The 19,852-nt window shown below is 54.3% G+C and overlaps 2 protein-coding genes across 3 annotated transcripts; both read left to right on the forward strand.

Annotated features, from left to right (window-relative positions):
- The first annotated feature begins 1,975 nt into the window (after positions 1-1,975).
- Positions 1,976-19,852, forward strand: Hr (HR lysine demethylase and nuclear receptor corepressor). Of its 2 annotated transcripts, XM_075949248.1 has the most exons (19): positions 1,976-2,727; positions 3,922-4,571; positions 5,276-6,065; positions 7,300-7,450; positions 7,549-7,736; positions 9,396-9,560; positions 10,961-11,050; positions 11,198-11,313; positions 12,691-12,772; positions 13,658-13,821; positions 13,939-14,175; positions 14,394-14,559; positions 14,768-14,837; positions 15,085-15,215; positions 15,341-15,460; positions 15,563-15,678; positions 17,765-17,929; positions 18,326-18,454; positions 18,620-19,852. In XM_075949248.1, exons 2-19 carry the CDS (start codon positions 3,960-3,962, stop codon positions 18,680-18,682), a joined length of 3,555 nt encoding a protein of 1,184 aa, XP_075805363.1. In that variant the 5' UTR covers positions 1,976-2,727; positions 3,922-3,959; the 3' UTR covers positions 18,683-19,852. The 2 variants fall into 2 exon arrangements, with proteins under 2 accessions (XP_075805363.1, XP_075805362.1); XM_075949247.1 differs by lacking the exon at positions 1,976-2,727 and having other exon boundaries at positions 3,917-4,571.
- Positions 2,476-2,580, forward strand: Hrurf (HR upstream open reading frame). Its single transcript, XM_075949249.1, has one exon. It carries the CDS (start codon positions 2,476-2,478, stop codon positions 2,578-2,580), a length of 105 nt encoding a protein of 34 aa, XP_075805364.1.

Raw genomic sequence — 19,852 nt, forward strand, 5'->3', positions numbered from 1 at the left:
AAGGGCAGCTGGCTGTGAGAGAGGCTATGCCTGTCAGCACGAGTGTGTGTCAGCATGTGTCTCAGTGCGTGAGGGGTCGTGGCGGGCTAGGGCTGGACCCATGTGAGTCTGGGGGTGCTAGTCAGCTTGCTAGGTCCATGGTCTGGTTTTGTGACCACGGAGTGGGTGGCTTTTCCCCCGCTGTGTTTGTGTCTTTTATGTGTGTCCTCAGCTCTGCTCCATCCTCAGGCACAGCACAGTAAGCTACAAGGACTCTGGCCTGTGGCATAGGCTCTAATGCAAAGACAGGGAATGTGGTGGGGTATGGGTAATACTTCTCCCCACCTCTATCTCCAGTTACCCCTAAACATTCCGAAAGACAGCCTTGAGAGCTCTGGTCTAGTCCAGGCAATATAATCTGACAGGCAGATATGGCAGCTGGAGGTGTAGGGGTGGGCACCTATTCAGTTGCCCTGAGACAGTCCCAATTACCTTAGGGGAAGACAGCCACAGGCCCTTGGGACTCTGGACAACCCAAGCTTCTACTCTGGCCTCTTCCAGGCCTCAAGCCACAGGACTTTCCCCAAAACAACGACTCTCCCACAGGCCTTCGTTAAGGTAGGCCAGAGGGCTTAGACTGGGACCACAGGCATGTCCCAGCCCACCACCTTGCCCAGGAGCCCGGCTGGGAGCTAGAGGCCAGGCTGGAGCCTTGGGCTCCAGTCCCTTTTAGACCCTCCTCATTCATCTCCCATAGCACACTAGGGTCAGGTCACCCCCAAGAAAGTGAATAAGAAAAGGGGTATGAAAAACTCAGTCAAGTAAACAATCCCTGCCAGCCTGCCTGACCAGACTTGGCCTCTGAAGGTGAGGAGTTAGAAAGACCTATGTCAACAAGAACCAAGTCTATTCAGTTTCAGCTGTTCCAACCTCCTCTCCCAAGTACCCACCCTGTCCTCAACAGTTGATGAAAAGCTCCTTGCCTTCACTCTTGTCCGTTGAGAGAAAGACCTTGGGCTCTTCATGGTACACCCCCCACCCCTTTCAGAGATGGTGGTGTAACTTGGGGCCTGGTTGTGGCCACCAAAATCTATCCCTTCTGCAAAGATGGGGAAGTAGGCGGTATTGCTTCTGTTTCAGACTGGGACTGGGCTGGAGAGGCAGGGGAGTAGAGGGGCAGGAGGTGGGTGCCTTTAGGGAAGGGAAGCACCCGTTGGGCGTGTGGGTTTCTGTGTGTGTCTGTCTGAATCTGTCTGTTTGTGTGTGTGCTCTGGAACCACCCCCGCAGAAGAGCAGGGATGCTTCCTCGGGTGGAGGGTGCCCTGTTTGCCCATTTCCTCTCCTACTCGCTGTTCCCTCCCAGGAGCCACTCCCATGGGCTCCTCTCCAGGCTGGGCCTGGGAGCACCAGGAACATTGAGGATGGGGCAGCCCAGCAGGCACCCCCGACTGGAGCTTCAGATGGTTGTGCGCTTCTGGCCCCATCATCTCTCTAGACACTTGGTAGAAATCAAGGCCCTTAGACCAGGGGGAACAGACCAGACAGACGGCAGGCCCTCCCAGATTCCAAAGCTTGGTGTAACCTTGTGCCCCTGAGAGAGATGCTAGGAAGAGGGGCTTGGGGAGGTGAAGATGAAGAATGAGGTAGGGAAGACACCAACCACTGGGGTGTGCCCAGAGCTAAAAAGGACAAGGAGAGAGTGGTCCAGCAGGCACGGGCCTGCTGGCGTGGGTCGCAGCACCCATCACTGACCCGTGAGAACCCGACTGCCCCTGCCAGCTCTGGCACTGACCCCTCCCTGCTGCCCCGCCCTAGCACCCCGGGGGGCACCCCGCCTCACAGTGGCCTGGTCCGGCCCCTCCCGCCCTTTGCTCCAGTTCCCGGGCTTGGCACCTATAGTGGGGGTGCTGCCCGCCTGCCAGGCTCCGGGCCGGGCCCACGGGAGGGTGGGGCGGCTGGGAAGCTGGCACACTGCCCCAGGGGAGCCTCTCTCGGCAGGCGCCCGGGTGCCGCGGGGGGGAGGGGGGAACAAAGGGCTCATTCTCCCCGTGCGCAGCCGGTGGCATCGCCGGGGCGTTGGCGGAAGCCCCCGGGGCTAGAAGGGGGCAGGCCCAGGCGGGGCCGCCGAATCACGGGCTCCTGTTTCCCGCAGGGTGCTGGAGGAGGAAACCGGCGGAGCAGCTTCCCCACTCTCAGTTGCGCGTCTGGCGATGGCGATCAGAGGTCCTGCTGCGCTCTCCGCTGCGCTCTCCCTCCATTAGCCGCTCTGCGCGGTGCTGCGCCCTCGCTGGTGCCTCGCTCCTGGCTCACGGGATCGGCCCCCCACTTCCAGGCACGACCCCCTTCCCCGGCCCCTCGGCCTTTCCCCCCTCTCAGCCATCTCCGACCCGGGGCGCGCGTTCCCCCCGGCCCGGTTCCTTCTCTCCCTCCGGGGACACCCGCTCCCTAGCCCCGGTTCGACCCTCCCCAAAGCGCAGCACGGAGTCTCGGCGTCCCATGGCGCAACCCACAGCCTTGGCCCAGAAGCTGGTGCGGCCCATCCGTGCCGTGTGCCGCATCCTGCAAATCCCGGAGTCCGACCCCTCCAACCTGCGGCCCTAGAGCGCCCCCGACGCCCGGGGGAAAAGAGAGCGCGAGCGCGCTGAGCAGAAAGAGGGAGAAAGCCCCGAAGCCGGCCCATGGGGAGCGAGTGCCCAGCGCCGGCCAGCACGACCGCCGCCCACATCGCGCCCGGCCTGTGAAGCCCAGGTAAGCGCCGAGAAAGGGCTCCTTCTGGGGTACTTGTATGGGGGATTTATGAGCCCATCCCAAGGTGCAGGCGAGGGTGAAGTGCCGGTGCCACTCTAGGCTGGACCTCACTTCTTAACATCAAAAAGTTAGGATGCCCAACTAAGGGGGCTGGACCGCGCACGGGCTACAGCTCCAAAAATTTCTGGAGCCTCCGCCACGGCTACCGGCTCCCGTATATCCATCCTTCTGGGGTCTTTCTCGGGCCGGCCAAGGGGACTGCTCCTGGAGAGTGCAGCCGATCTGGTGCCACCTGTCATCTGGTCCCTCGCATTCAATTTTCCCTCGCTTGCGTGTCTCTGGGGCCCAGCCTGCTTTCCCCGCCTCCTTCCCTCCCCCCTCCGGGCTGCAGTTAGCAGCGGTGCCCTGCACTATCGTTCGGTTTGGGCAGCTCGACCCACCCTAGTCTGAAACCTTCTCACATGCTATTTTATTCCTCCTCTTGGAAGCCGAAATCCTAGCCCCCAGCAGTTGTCCTGGTCCTCTGTTGGATATGCCAAGAAACTAGAGCCCACGAAGGGGCAGAGTCAGGCAGCCCAGGTGTAGGGAGAAACACCAGCCAGTAGCCCTGGCTAGCTGCCCTGCCCAGTGACTCCAGCCTGCCAGGCCTGAACATCCTTGTCTCGCAAGCCTGGTGGAGCTGGAGATGGGGGTGGGAAAGCAGCACCCCCAAAACCACAGACTGAAGTTTAGAAAGAGTCTTCTGTGCCCCGAGTCCCACTTTTATGCACGGGTACACTGAAGCCCAGAGGAGAAAATGATCCGCTGAACGCAGGGTCAGAGCCAGGATTCAGCCTCACTGGCCTCCGCTTGAGTCCTACTAAGCTAACCTTGTAGTCATACTTCCTGTCCGTTTCCAAGACTTGTAACCAGATTCCTAGCTCCATAAGGTAGAACCTTTCACCCCAGAAGTGACAACCTTCTGTTGAATTTGTACCTCCAAATTCAGTTAGGGGTCAGAACTTAGGAAAAGGTCTCAATTTCCTGCCATGAGGCAGAATCCTTTGGCCACATGTGGAAGGCTGCATTTTACCCTTCTGTGGCCTGGCACTTGCTTTACTGGTTTGAGCCACTTTGGTATTCCCAGGGTGGTGCCCATGGTAAGGAACGTGGGGCATGTGCCTAAAGAGTTCGTGCTTTGTCCTTGTACTCCAGGATCCCCCCTGGGAAAGCCCCATGAGGACAGGAGAGTGATGGAGAGTATGCCCAGCTTCCTGAAGGACTCCCCAGCCTGGGAGAAGACAGCCCCTGAGAACGGCATTGTGGGACAGGAGCCCGGTACCCCACCACAGGATGGCTTGCGCCATGGGGCACTGTGTCTAGGAGAACCTGCTCCCTTCTGGAGGGGTGTCCTGAGCACTCCAGACTCCTGGCTCCCTCCTGGCTTCCCCCGAGGCCCCAAGGACACGCTCTCACTGGTGGAGGGCGAGGGTCCTCGGAATGGGGAAAGGAAGGCCAGCTGGCTGGGCAGCAAGGAAGGACTGCTCTGGAAGGAAGCGATGCTGGCCCATCCACTGGCATTCTGTGGACCAGCGTGCCCACCTCGCTATGGCCCCCTGGTACCTGAGCATAGTGGTGGTCATCCCAAGAGTGACCCCGTGGCCTTCCGGCCCTTGCACTGCCCTTTCTTGCTGGAGACCAAGATTCTAGAGCGAGCTCCTTTCTGGGTCCCCACCTGCTTGCCGCCCTACCTAATGTCCAGCCTGCCCCCAGAGCGTCCATATGACTGGCCTTTGGCCTCTCACCCCTGGGTGTACTCTGGAGGTCAGCCGAAAGTGCCCTCTGCCTTCAGCTTCGGCAGCAAGGTGAGTGATGGACTGGGATGGGTGCAAGGAGTTCAGTTGTCCCTAGCTGTGAAGACAAACCCAAACACTGGGCAGCTCCAGCTCCTCGGCCCTTCCCTGCCCTGCCCTTGGGCCTCCGTAGCCATTGACTCACCCCTAGTTCACCCAGGATCAGGCTGCAGAAACTGCCGATGGAATGTGTGCCCTTATCCTGAGGGCAAAGAGTGGGTGAGATGTGCAGTCCTCGTGGCCTGTTTCTGGGACTCCTTCCTGACAGGCTACCCCGCATGCCTAGAATGAGAATTTTTAAGTGTTTGGAGGTCAAAGATGGGCATCATAGTGCATGCCTATGAGGCAGAAAGATTGTGAGTTCCAGGCTAGTCTGGACTACAGAGAAAGATCCTGTCTCCAAAACCAGAACAAGCAAAAGCCCATGAGGATCAAAGCAGAATTCTCTAGTAGATCCTGATGTCCTTTTACCATGCCAAGCGTTTACCCTTCAGCCTCTAGATACTAGAGGAATCTAAGAAAGCTTGGGGGAAGATCAAGGGGGATCCCAACGTAGTAGGGGAGCACCTGGGGAGGTGCTGCTTCCCTGCCAGTCTGTAAGTTCTCCATTAACTCCCTCCCCATAGCTGTAGTTCCGGCTGCTGTCAGTCCTGCTTGCCCCATTCCATGCTGAGGACCCACGTTAGCATTAACTTAACCCTTTCACCTTTTTTCAGGGCTTTTACCACAAGGATCCGAACATCCTCAGGCCAGCGAAGGAGCCCTTGGCAGCCTCAGAGCCTGGCTTGTTGGGCTTGGCCTCTGGTGGGCATCTCCAGCGAGCCTGTGAGGCAGAAGGTCCCTCGCTTCACCAGAGGGATGGGGAGACAGGCACTGGCAGGCAGCAGAACCTTTGCCCACTTTTCTTGGGGTACCCAGATAGTGTTCCTCGAACCCCCTGGCCCTCTTGTCCCCCAGGCCTAGTTCACACTCTCGGCAACATTTGGTCTGGTCCAGGGAGCAATAGCCTTGGGTATCAGCTGGAACCACCAGTCACACCAAGATGCCCATCTCCTGGAGCTCCCACTGCCCTGGGGGACTGTTGCTCATCCCACCTCCCTGCCAGAGAAGGGGAGCTTGGCCCTTGTAGGAAATGCCAGGATAGCCCAGAGGGAGGAGGTACCAGTGGGCCAGGTGAATCTAGTGAAGAAAGGAACAAGGCTGACTCCAGGGCCTATCCCCCAAGCCATCACACCAAGCTAAAAAAGACCTGGCTCACACGCCACTCAGAACAGTTTGAGTGCCCAGGTGGCTGTCCGGGAAAGGAAGAGAGTCCAGCTACTAGGATCCGGGCACTCAAGAGGGCAGGCAGTCCAGAAGTTCAGGGAGCAGCAAGGGGCCCAGCTCCCAAACGCCCATCCCACCCTTTCCCAGGCACTGGGAGGCAGGGGGCCAGGGCTTGGCAGGAGGTACCAGACACATCCTCAGGAAGCAAGGCGGAGACAGAGCAACCAGAGGAGCAGAGAGGTAAGAGGGTGACCGGCTGCAGGGGTCCTGCTGAAGAAGGGGCAACAGGGCTGGGCCTTTGCAAGGGACTGGAGTCCATAAGTCTTTGCGATGGGTCATACTAAGATGGCAGGGTACCTTCCTGAGCCTCCTAGTTCTTAGTATTGCCGCCACCACAGCTTTCTAGCCGGTGGTTTCCATCCCTGCCTCTTGGTGAGTTGTTGTTGGCAATTCAATGGCATGGTCTGGAGCAAGGGTTCCAAAAACAGGATCTGCTTCCTGATATGCCGATCAGTAGCTGTGACCTGAAGAAAGTTACTTCGCCTGAAAGCCTTAGTTCCCTCATCCATAGTGGAAGTAAAGACGGTCCCCACCTTATCAAGTCTACAGAAAGGATTAAATGGCTCATCAGGACACTGAAGATCTCGTGGCATCTTGTAAACAACACCTCATCAATGCTGTGGTTATTCGTACCACAAATGCTAGTTTGGGCATTACCTCTCCTGAAGGACCACTGTCAGCCTTTCTTGGCCAGCTGCTCTTGGAGACTCAGTTTGGACTTTCCAGCATGGCAACCTTCTGTGTGCATCATGGACTCCTGCTGCGCTGTGCCCTTCACAGAGGGTTCTAGCAATCCTTGAGCCAGATTGGTTTCTGCAGGCTCACCTCATTCTCGGCCTCCTGGACTGCTGGACCCAGAGAATTGTCTCTATGGCCTGACCCCAAGGCCCCTGCACCTGGTGTGGGTCTGTCTGCACCCTCGCAGGCTTCAGTCTGGGCTGGGATGTTGTTGGCCCCTCTGCCGTCTTGGGTTACAGCACCTGTGTTCTGTGTTGAAACTCTGGCCTTCTCATTTTCCGGTGCCCTCCATCTGCCCATCCGTCCGCATTGGAATCATCTCCTCAGGGTGTCTCATGGCCACTGAGCCTTTAGGCAACCTATCCAGAGTCTATACTGTCTGGATTCTGGACGTGTACCAGGACCATGCTCAGGCTGCCCAGAGCTTTGAGTTGAACATGCCCAGCAACCTTTCAGCCTCCATTCCTGTCAGGGCTAGCTCCAGCTACTGTTCAGCCCTGTGTGTATGAAACTTATACCTGCCTGGTTCTCTTTTGGATTCTGAATTAGTCCTCACAAATCTGGGGAGCAGGGGCTGAACTGGCTGCATGTGGGCAGGGTGGGTGCTAATTCAGGGCTTTGGCTAACACAAGCCTCAGGAACCAGACTCCCTAAAGCAGCTGTATTGTCCCCTCAGGACCCCAAGATGGCAGGGTTAGAATCCAGGAATCCAGGCTTCGGGATACATCTTGCCAGGCTCACTTAGCGGGTATCACTCAGTGCCGAAGCTGTGGCCAGGCAACTGGAGAGGCAGGAGTTCTGACCAGCCACTCCCATAAATCACAGAGGTGAGTGTTGCTCCTGTCTATAGCATCCAGCGACACCCCCCTCTCACTCTCCCACATGGGCTCCCCCCTCAAGCCCTTTTCCCTCATCTCCTCTCCAGGCTGCCTCAGGAAGAGAAGCAGTTGGAGGAAGAGGGCTCCTCTGCCAGCTCCGAGGATGGAGGAGGGTCAGACCCAGAAGCTCCCCTCAACAAGGGCCTGGCCAAGCATCTGCTGAGTGGTTTGGGTGATCGACTCTGCCGTCTGCTGAGGAGGGAGCGGGAGGCCCTTGCCTGGGCACAGCGTGAAGGTGAGCTGACCTCCCTTGTGGGCCTGCTCCTGCATGTCCCTCCCAAGCCATGTTTACCAGAGCTTCGGGGTTCCCAGGCCTACTCAGGAGAGCTCCGTTCTTCGTTATCCTTATTCCTAACTTGGACTCTTAGTCAACTCTGAGGTTTCTGGGCCTGGGTGGGGAGCCTCCTGAGAAGTCTGGAAACTTGGTTCTCAAACTTCTCTGAGAACAATGGGCTTGTAGGGAAATAGCCAGTATAAGCGTCTTAAGAGCCTGGAAGGGGATGGCGCTCCGGAGAGGTGAAGGGCAGAGAAAGCCTCCAGAGGGATAAGGCTCGTGAGCCTAGAGAGCTGATGGGATTCAGGCTGAGGGTAGAGACTCAGCATTCGGCTGGGTCCTCAGATCCAGGGCACCCCTCTGTAGCTCTTTCTAGCAATAGTATGGTCTTTGTAAACCACAGCCCTGGACCCACAAGTTACTCCTTGCTTGGAGGTCTCCAGTGTGCCCGTCTTACTCCAGAGAGGGCAGCCCCTAGTTTGTTCAGTCATAGGCCAGCTCCTCTAGGATCCTGCCACTCCCAACCTGGATTCCTGGCATACATGCCACCCGTCCTTCCCTTCCCGGATCACCAAGCTTGTCTGTCCCCTGGGGCCTTGGCACTAGCTGTTCCCTCAATCTGGAATGCCCTGATCATCCCTTGCAACCTGGTGGATAAGGACTTACTCACCCTTTGGGGCCACTTGTGAAGTTCCCCTGCCACGTCACCCTCATCTTTCCATGGTCTTTCCAGCCAGGAGCCCTGTAGTCATCCGTGCCTGTGGGTTGTCTCCCTGAGTGGGATGTGAACTCTGGGAGGGCAAGACCTATTCCTGAGAAACTCTGACCCATTCCTGAGAAAGTCTCCTGGGCCCACTTGGGATGCCTTGAATATGTGCTCTCTGGGGCCTTTTCCACCTACCAAGTCTGAACCTTGGCTCTTAAAAAAAAAAAATCTATTCCTTTAGGTAAGGGTAGGCATGGCTTCTCAAGGTTTCTTCTTTTAATCTACTAAGTCCCCTAGAGGAAAGACCACCCGAGTAGCTGCTGTGCCTTTCCATTTCTGATAGCAGTGGGGCTGCGGGGGGGGGGGGGGGGGGGGGGGGGAGGTGGATGGAAAAATGCGCTGGAAGTGGTGTGGATTAGTAATACAGGCACACTGGGGGAAATCCCTGGGGCAAGACTGGAGGTGGAGCTGGCCACGGCTGTCCTGGGAGTGTGCTGGAGAGGATGGTTACTGCCAGACAAGTGTGTTGAGTAAAGTATAAGGAATGGCCACAGAAACCCAGCTCCCTTCTTCTAGTGGCTCCGGTAGGAATTGCTCGGTGCCTCTCCTGTGTTACTTCCTGTATTCCAGGGCCACAGCTCAACCTTCCTAATGCTGAGACCCTGTGATACAGTTCTTCACTTTGTGGGGACCCCCAGCCATACACTTATTTTGGTTGCTACATCATAACTTTGCTACTGTTAGGAGTCGTAATGTAAATATCTGATAGGCACATGGTCTCAAGGGACCCCTGTGAAAGGGTCGTTTGACCCCCAGAGGGGTGACAGACATACAGGTTGACACACACTGCTGTATGTGGTCGTCCCAAGAGGACAGTGTACTTGAGCCCTCTGACCCTGTTCTGTGGTCAACAGGCCAGGGGCCAGCCATGACAGAGGACAGCCCGGGCATTCCGCACTGCTGCAGCCGTTGCAACCATGGGCTCTTCAACACGCACTGGAGATGTCCCCGTTGCAGCCACCGGCTGTGTGTAGCCTGTGGTCGCATAGCCGGAGCTGGGAAAACCAAGGAGAAAGCAGGTGAGGAAAAGCAGGTTGGCTTTTTTAGATTTATTTTATACGTGTGAATATTTTGTCTGCATGTTTGGGTATGTACCATGTGTGTGTCTGCTGCCTGTTGAGGTCAGAAGAGGGGGGAGGTCAGAGCCCCTGAAACCAGAGTTACAGACAGTTGTGAATTGCCACGTACATGTTAGGAACTGGACCTGGGTCAAATGCTCCTAACCACTGAACGCCCCCCCTCCTTTTATATTTTTATTTTTTGAGACAGGATTTCTCTGTGTAACAGCCCTGGCTGTCTTGGAACTTGCTTTGTAGACCAGGCTAGCCTCGAACTCACAGAGATTCACCTGCCTCTGCCTCCCAAGTGCTGGGATTAAAGGCGTACACCACCTCTGCCTGGCTTCCAGCCCCTTTCTTACCCACTCTTTAAAGAAGTCGAGTACCTAGGCACTGAGGGGATGAATTCATTCAGTTCTGACCAAGCAAACACGAGGACCTAAGTTCAGATCCTGCATTAAGTCTGAGCATGGGGGCCTAGCACTGGAGGATCGGAGAAAGGCAGATTCCTGGAGCTCATTGGCCAGCCAGCCTGGCTGAATGATCTGGCCTCAAAGGATGAGGCGAACGCATACGTGCATACGCATGCACACAGAGGTCAGGCACCTATTCGATGCGGCTCACTTGGATCAGCCGCCGTGTTAGCACAGTGACACGGGTGTGATTCTCTTCATTTTCCACATAAGAATGACTCAGAGAGGATCAATGACCCGTCTGAGGTCCCAGAGCAAGTCAGTGTTATAGCCAGGATTTTAGACTCGGGTCTTCTGATTCAGTTCCAACCTTTCAGTTTTCACTCCGTTGGCTCAATTTGACCACCTCTGGTCTTGGAGTTTCCCAGTGCTCCAGTAGACATGGCAAAAAGAGTTCTAGAACCAGATACATTCTTATATGACCATCCTGGGATCTTCGATTAAAGATATTTATTTATTTATTGACCTATTTATTTATTTGTGTGTGTGTGTGTGTGTTATGCACATACATATGCATACCCATGCCACAGCATGTGTGTGACAGTCAGGGGACATCTTTGGGGAATCCGTTCTCTCCTTCCACCATGTGAGTCTTGGGACTCAAACTCAGGTCCTTAGACTTGGCTGTACGCACCTCTATCTGCTGAGCCATCTCACAGGCTCCCACCTTAGGATCCTGCAAAGCAGGCCAGCATATGCATTCCAAAACCTCTGCATTCCAAAAGCAAAGAATTCTATGTTGTTCCATATGCCCAAGCTTCCCAGCAAGCACTTGTTTGGCTTGCTGAACTCCTGATTTAAATATCATGTACTTGGCCTTCTTCCTTGACCTTAACCTGTAGTTACCTTGCTTTCTGGACCTGCAGCTCCTCTCTTCCTACCCCACAGGCTCTCGGGAGCAGCACACACAGGAGTGTGCCCAGGAGGCTGGGCATGCTGCCTGTTCCCTGATTCTGACCCAGTTCATCTCCAGCCAGGGTGAGCCATTGTAGAGGGGTGGGGCATGCAGTGGGTGGGTCCCGAGGGAGACAGTCATACTGTCTCCTTGTTCCTGACCCTGGTGACATGGCCTCCTGGTTGGTGAGACCAAGCCGCTCCATCTCTATCCTTCTTCTACACACTCAGCGCTGGCAGAACTGAGCACTGTGATGCACCAAGTCTGGGCCAAGTTTGACATCCGGGGACACTGTTTATGCCAAGTTGATGCCCGTGTGTGGGCCCCAGGGGATGGGGGTCAGCAGGTAAGAACCAGGGCATGGTCCAAGTGCCATCTGCCAACCCCAGTACTGAGCAGTGTACATGTACATGAATGACCTTGGGGTGGGGGGTTGACCTTCCTCTGTTAGTGGGGATGAAGGAGGACATAGAAGCTGGTGGAATAAGCTATTTCCTACCTTTCGAGGAAGCAGGATCCTGATGTTGACTTTAGCCTGCACCTTTTCCCTCCATCCCCTATTGCAAGTCTTCTCTCCCTGCTTCCTAGAGTCCTGCCTTCTCGGCCAGCCCTTGTTACTTTACCTTACCATCACCACCCTAGACATGGGTGCTTTCGGGTTCATTGTCAGCTCACCTTCTGAGTAGCCCTGGCACCCCACTCGGGGCAGCCACTTTATTTGCACTGAGAAAAAAAATTTTTTTTGAACTTCGTGATTCTGTGATAAAAGTTATTCACTTGAGAAAGAGTTAATTACGAGCATTTACGCTTTTAACATATTTACTTATTTATTTGTATGGGGGGGGCACAGTGTATGCCAAGGCGCACACATGGAGGTCAGAGGGCAAGTCGTGAGAGCTGGTTCTTTCCTTTCTCCTGTGTGGGTTCTGGTGATTGAACTCAGGCTTGGCAGGTGCCCTGCTGAGCCATCTCGCTGACCCTATAAGAGTATTTTATGAACTGGGCACGGTTGTGCGTGTCTTAGAAGGTAGAAACAGAAGAAACAGGAGCGTGAGGCTAGCCTAGTTAACACAGGGAGACTGTCTCATAAAAACCAAGAGTTGGATGCAGCCAGGTGCCAGAGGGCTTCCCTGGCATGTTTAAAGCCCTGGATTGCATCCTGAGCATAGGAAAGCAAAAGGTATATTTTATTGTTGTGTAGAGTTTATTTTTTCAAAGGTAAGGTCTTTCATCCCAGGTTAGCTGAGCTTTGCCTTGACCGCCAGAGTACAAAGATTACAGATGTATGCCACTCCATCTGGCTGAGAGGTGCATTTTATATGCCAGACACTGCCATATATCCATGATATAAAAGTCAGAAAATATAAACAAGTATAAGTAAGAAAATAATGCTGACTTTTTAAGTTGCCATTACTACTTTGACTTTTCCCAGTTATGTGTCTTTGTATTTATTTGTACCTGTTTTAACACATTGTTTAGACCAAACTCTGTGGAGAAGTACATCGCAGTTTTCTTTTCTCTACTGGTGCTACATACTGTAACATTTCTATTAGCACTACATACTGTAACATTTCTATTAGCGCTACATACTGTTACATGTAGTTGCAAACAACTTTAGGACTTGTCAGAACTCATTGTTAATTCTTGGACATTGACTTAAGGTGTGTCTGCCAGTTTTAAAATCTCTTTTTGGGTTTGGGGTGGTGGTTGATGGGTTCAACAGAAAGAACCAACAGAGAAAACTCCCCCAGCTCCACAACCTTCCTGCAATGGAGATTCCAATAGGACCAAGGACATCAAAGAGGGTGAGTGGCTGGGTCCACATAACCGTTGGGGAGGGGAGTGCAGAAGGGTAGTCTAAGAAAGAAAAGTCTCCAGAAGAAACTTGGCAATACTTTGGCAATAAGCTCCCCTCCTCGTGATCAAGAATCTCCATCTCTCACCTCAAGACGGGTACCCCGACTCCTTCAGCAAGACCTCCTATTATTTATTTATGCACTGGTTCATTTATTGTGTGTGACGATGTGGGATGTCCTGCTCTGTCACTTTCTCTCTTACTCCCTCGAGACAGGGTCTCTCTCTGAACCTGAAACTAGGTTGGTGGCCAACAAACCTCAGCAGTGCTCCCCTGTCTCTGAGCCAACCCCTCTCCAACCCAAGAACTGCGGAGGCAGGCGTGACCACACCCATTTTTGTTTTTTGTTTGTTTTGCCATGGGTGTTGGGGAGTTGAACTTAGATTCTTTTTTTTTCAAATATTTATTTATTTTATGTATATGAGTGACCTGTCTTCAGGCACACTGGAAGGAGGAATCAGATCCCATTACAGATGGGTGTGAGCCGCCACTTGTTTTCTGGGAACTTCCAGGACCTCTGGAAGAACAGCCACTGCTCTTAACCTCTGAGCCATTTCTCCAGCCCCTGAACTTAGATTCTTGTGCTCACACACAAATGCTGTGTGCTTATCTGCGGAGCTGTCTCCCAGGCCAAGACTTCCATTTTATACCACTCTCTTAGAGGCTCTGTAACTTCTTTTAGGAAGGCAGTGGTGGGATGATACCCAGACAGAGCAGAGTAAAGTTGGGGTGCTACTGAGGAGAGAGCAGGCTTGGCCAGGGGGTGAGAGGAATCTTTTTGAGGTAAAGACTAAAGGCCAAGCAGAAAGTTGCTCACCATTTTCTTCTTCCACAGAGACCCCGGACTCCACTGAGACCCCAGCAGAGGACCGTGCTAGCCGATCACCCCTTCCTTGTCCCTCTCTCTGTGAACTGCTGGCGTCTACGGCTGTCAAGCTCTGTCTGGGGCATGAGCGGATTCACATGGCCTTTGCCCCCGTCACCCCAGCTCTGCCCAGTGTGAGCAAGGGCTCAGAGGGAGGTCTAAGGGCCCGAGGACCAGAGGCTGGGTGGCCATCCCTCTGTGACTGAGTAGGTCCTGAGCCTTCCTGCCCCTCCATCCCTGCCTCCCCACAGGATGACCGCATCACCAACATCCTGGACAGCATCATCGCGCAGGTAGTAGAACGGAAGATCCAAGAGAAAGCCCTAGGGCCGGGCCTTCGAGCAGGACCAGGCTTACGCAAGGGCCTGAGCCTGCCCCTGTCACCGGTCCGAACCCGGCTGTCTCCTCCTGGGGCTTTGCTGTGGCTGCAGGAGCCCAGGCCTCGGCATGGCTTTCACCTCTTCCAGGAACACTGGCGGCAGGGCCAGGTAAGCTGGCCTGCCTCTCCCTTCCCAGTGCTATGGCTTCACCTGCTTCGCAGGGTCCTGGTTCTCAGGCTCAGGGTGTCCTGGTGTTCAGAGGGAGCAGCAAGGTTGGTCTCTCCCCAGCCCTTCCCCCACTGTTCTGGTGTTGTCACAACACTCCCTGGCCCGGTTGCCATGGGCTCCCCCACCAATCTTGTGTTCTTCTTTTTTCTTCCCTGCAGCCCGTGTTAGTGTCGGGCATCCAGAAGACACTGAGAGGCAGCCTGTGGGGAATGGAAGCTCTTGGGACACTCGGTGGCCAGGTGCAGACATTGACTGCCCTAGGGCCTCCCCAGCCCACAAGCCTGGACAGCACAGCATTCTGGGAGGGATTTTCTCACCCTGAGAGTAAGTATTCTTGATGTGGGGTAGAGGGAGCTGGGGGCGTGCCCTTGAAGGGTCAGGTATCAAGAGAGCCCTGGAGTGGTTCTGGAGGAAGCCGGAAGCTGGGTTAGAGGTAGAAATGGAACTTAGGTATGGCTGCCATGGGGACAGGAAGGAGTCTCTGGGCCAAAAGTTTTCACCTTGGGTGCCTGACACACATCTCTTCTCTTAGCACGTCCAAAGTTAGACGAGGGCTCTGTCCTCCTGTTACACCGAACCCTGGGGGACAAGGATGCTAGCAGGTATGTACAGTACCAAAGACTAGCGCTGTCTCCCTACCTAACCCAACCCTCAATGTCCAGGCCCTCTGAATGGAAGTTTAGCTAGATCAGGGGATGGAGGGACTCTCTTTGGGGGAGTGATAGAAATTCCTGGAGGGATGGATTTTGCCCTCTGGATGTTACCCCAGCCGTGGGAAGGTATTATGGGTCTCAGGTATCTAAATTGGACTTACTATGCATGATTGCCCCTCCCAACTCCTATCCCCAGGGTGGAGAACCTCGCATCCAGCCTTCCTCTTCCAGAGTACTGTGCACACCAAGGGAAACTCAACCTAGCTTCCTACCTCCCCCTGGGCCTCACCCTGCATCCCCTGGAGCCTCAGCTCTGGGCAGCCTATGGTGAGTGCCCTTCCACTCCTGCCTTACCTAACATCTTAGGGCACGTGAGGACCTGTGCCTAGGTTTGGGGGCTGAGAAATGTCTCTTATTTAATTCCCTACTGTCCTCACTCTGCCTCCACACAGGTGTGAGCCCACACCGTGGACACCTGGGGACCAAGAACCTATGTGTAGAGGTGTCTGACCTAATCAGTATCCTGGTACACGCCGAGGCACAGCTGCCTGCCTGGCACCGAGCACAGAAAGGTATGTGTTTGGGCTGGAGACACCAACGAGTCCAACTATAAGTCAGCCGCAGTGTGTGCCTCTGCCAACCTTGGGCTCACCTGAGCCTTCTTTCTCCTACAGATTTCCTCTCAGGCCTGGAAGGAGAGGGAGTCTGGTCTCCAGGTAGCCAGACCAGCACTGTGTGGCATGTGTTCCGGGCCCAGGATGCCCAGCGCATCCGTCGCTTTCTCCAGATGGTGAGGAGGGAGGGGACCCCAGAGCCTCCCCCTTGTCCCTGCATAACTGATAGGTTCACTCCCATCTCCTGTGATCTTGCAGCTTAACCTAGTCCTGAAAGTGAGTTAGGTAGCCAGGCGCAGAGAGAGCAGGTCAGAAGTCTGATTTTCTGGTGGGGCTAAGAGAAAGGAGAGGATCTAGCAGGGGAGTCAGAATCTCATGGGGGAGATGAGACAATAACTGTAGGATGGGCATTATGTTAAGGGCCTTGGGACATTGTCTTGGTTAATGAATATTCTTCTTTTCCTCACTCCTGAGCTAGGCTAGGACAGCTACTTTTCCATTTTATGGACGGGAAAACTGAGACTTGGTGGTAACCCTGGGGTCTGAACTTGCATTTATTCCATCTCTAGGTTACTACCCTGTATTCCTCCTAGGAACAGGAAGTCCCTCTCCCCTACCTGGGCTCCAGGGCTAAGAGATTGGCAAGCAGCTTCTCCCTTTCCTATAGTTCATACTGTGAGACCTCTAGGAGAGGCACTAGCCATGAAGAGGGCTGAGGGAGGAAGGTGGGCACACATGCCTACCAGGATAGGTACCTGATGGTAGAGGTAGGGAGAGAAAAGGGCAGAAAACTCCAGAACAGGGGCGGTGGGAGGCCAGGGTTAATAAGGATATAGGAGGTGGGATATGGTAGTTCTGAGACAGAGGATCATGAGTTTGAAACCAGCCTAATCTGTATAATGAGACCCTGTCTCAAAAATAAATGAGACAAGCATGGTGGTGTATGTTTATAATCCCAATACTTGAGAGGTAGAAACAGGAGGATCAGAAGCTCAGAGTTATCATCAGTCCACAAGGTTAGTCTGAAGCCAGCCTGGCCTACTAGAGACCCCTGGCTAACCACCACCAAAAATAATAATACTTAGTAAAATAAATAAATGATTAAGGCGGACCTGGTGGTTTCAAAGTCTAGCTGAGTCCCAGCTGTCCTAGAGAAAAGACCAAGTGCCACCCTGCTAAGAGACACACAAACATGCAGGGGTCGATTGGTGATGTCCACCATGCGCTGTCCACAGGCACACACACACACACATCTGCAGATGCACACCCAGATGTTGTGACACACAGAACGGAGCTGACAAGAGCACCATCATGAACAGATGACTTTGTCAGCTCTGGGCGTGGCTGGCGGTTGGCAGTCTCATATGGGCCAATGGGGTGACTCATGGGGAGGTCTGAGGGGCACTTTCTCACTGGGTAGCCTGTTACTACCATAGTCCCAGGATGGACTTGAGTCTTTGGAACCAATCTTTGACATCCCCCAGGGACTCCTCTAGAGGATGTGGTTCACAAGCCTCCCAACCCCACCCCACCCCTGCCATCACCCTCTCAATCCAGGAACAATGGCTGAGGTCCTAGCTGGAGAGGGTGGGTTTAGCCGGTGGCCAGTTGGAGCACAATGCCGGTGCTCACCTCTGCAAGTGTTCTCTGGGCACCTCTTCCGGACTCCATGTGTCTCTGCCTGCCCCTGGAGCTCTGACTCTGCCTGGGCTGGTGATGGCTCCCATAGCTGTGCCTGCTGCAGGGGCCTCAGCCTGTCCACCCACTGCGAGTCAGGACTTCCTTGTGGGCCTGCCTTTCCTGGATCCTGGACCATCTCCCCGAGGAAGCTACAGTTTCTCCACAATTTGGCTTATAATGCAGGCTGTTTACAAAAACTTAAGAATTACTTATTGATACAGTTATGAATGAGGCTTGTACAGGACATCCTCCTGGGTTTCAGAGAAAGGGGACCACTGAGAGAACAAGTGGTCAGGCCAGGGCCACAAAGGCTATGAAAGACACATCCTAGGAAAAGCAGGGATTTGGATCCCCCCTCCCCAGCTTGAGTGTCTTTTTCCTAAGCTCCTTCCAGCCTAACCTGGACCTACCCCATCCTTTACTACCAACCTCACTCTCTCCCTCCTCTTTCCTCTTCTGCTTGCCCTTTAAGACAGCTTCAGCATCCTATTGCACTTGGTCCCCCAGAGAAACCACACCCCTTCCTCTCTTGAATCCCTGCCTTCATTCCCATGGGTATTCATGTCGTTCCTCTTCTTTAAGGTGTGCCCAGCTGGAGCGGGGACCTTGGAACCCGGGGCCCCAGGCAGCTGCTACTTGGATGCAGGGTTGCGTCGTCGTCTAAGAGAGGAGTGGGGTGTGAGCTGCTGGACTCTGCTGCAAGCCCCTGGAGAGGCAGTGCTTGTGCCTGCTGGGGCACCCCATCAGGTGCTTCCCTGGTGCTACTATACCCTGGTGGGCGGGACTTAGCAGAAGACCAGAAGTAGCGAGAGCATCATATTAGAGTCATGGTCACACAGCATTCTCTACCTGACAGAAAGCTAGGCAGGACAGGAAGCCATGGAGATGGCAAAGCTGAGGATCTTGAAAGCTCTGTGGAACTCTTTCTACAGGTCTGATCTAAGCCAGCTTCACTTGGTACTCCAGCATCCCTCAGGTCTTATTCTGGCCAAGCTGTTGGGGATGCCTTGCCCTGTAACCATGGCTACTGCTTCCTGAAAGTTGGGTGGTGAAGGGTGAAATAGACTTTTGTAATCAGAGGAATAGGGGGGAGTATGGCTTGAGCCTCAGTTTACCCTCTTGCCCTTGTCCCCCATGGTACAGGTGCAAGGCCTGGTGAGCACAATCAGCGTCACCCAGCATTTTCTGTCTCCTGAGACCTCTGCCCTCTCTGCTCAGCTCTGCCACCAGGGAACCAGCCTGCCCCCTGACCACCGTATGCTTTATGCCCAGGTGAGTGTGCCACCATCCTAGTCTCCTCGAGGCACAGCCTCAGTAAGCAGGGCAGATCTATCTGAACTGATAAAGGTGTCCTTGAGAAGGGCGGGGAGCGGAACAGGAGGGTAGGAGCTGGAACAGGATTGAAAATTCTGTGTCATTTCTTCTTCTTTTTTCTAGATGGATCGGGCTGTGTTCCAAGCAGTGAAGGTGGCTGTGGGGACATTACAGGAAGCTAAATAGGGGATCCTGGTACCTGGAGGGGTGGTGGGCATGTAACCGAGTGCTCAGGCTGTGCATAATTTCAACAAGGAATGGTATGGGGGAACTTAGAGGGTGTGGTCCATTCCACCGATACCACTTTTAATCAGAACCTTGTTCCTCACCTTGGCCCTGGCCCTAAAGGGATCAGCTGTAGTGGCATTGAAGTGTGCACCTGCTCCATCGTGGCCTCCCTCTCCTTGGTATTAGGTTCATACTGGGGGTAAATGACTCCTTCGAACCCCTGTACTCCACCCTAGGGGATGAACACCCTTCCTTGGGGAAGCTCGGGAATTGTTTCGGTTTAATCAACACTTCCTTCTGTTGCCTCGTCCTGTGTTGTCCCTGGGCCCCCAGCTACGCTAGAGCTTGCCTTCATCCACATGAAGCTCCTGGACAGCCCTTCCGACTCTAGGTCTGCTAGATGGGGGCGGGGGAGGCATAGAACTCTTCTTCCCCTTACGGAAGAACTGTGGAACTGTGGCCCAGGCTGGCTGGAGGCCATGACATGGGCAGTGCCGCGGCGGCCCTGCTTCTACCTCTCTGCTTTCCAGTCTGTATTAAAATCCATCGTTTGGTGACTGCTGCCAGCGTAGACTGACCTGACTCTGCCGGCCACAGGGGCTGGGGAGAGAAGGCAAACCCAGAAATCTGCTCTGGAGCAGAGGCCCGTGGGCAGAGTGAATAGGGACAGGGGACCTAGTGATAGAGACCTCAAATACCACTGCCAGATCTTTGGGAGGTCTGGACCCCTGGAGCTCTCTGGGGACTGAAGATGTTCCTGACGGACACCGGGAAAGTCAGAGTTCTAGGGTACAGCACTGAGAAGGCCTCCCTGGGTGGCATCAGCCTGTGGAGAATTTATATCCCCCTGCCTCTGTCCCACCTATCCTGTGTGCTCTGACCTGGAGAGACAGGAGAGCCCTTGCTCAGCCCAGCTACTCTTGGTTCCAGGTCCCCCAGAGACAGAGCTTCACTGCCTCAGACAGCTGACCCCCAACCCCATGGCCCTTTTGGTAACGCTTTGCTCTCTACCTCTTTCCCCTGTGTATCTCAACCGCACAAATGCGCCAGCTCTTGTTATACTTAACTGTTCCTGCTGTGGTTTGGGGATTTTTTTTAATTAAATAAACATTTTTATTATAAATATAA

Source organism: Microtus pennsylvanicus, chromosome 15, assembly GCF_037038515.1.
Source record: "Microtus pennsylvanicus isolate mMicPen1 chromosome 15, mMicPen1.hap1, whole genome shotgun sequence".
NCBI classification, from domain to species: Eukaryota; Metazoa; Chordata; class Mammalia; order Rodentia; family Cricetidae; genus Microtus; species Microtus pennsylvanicus.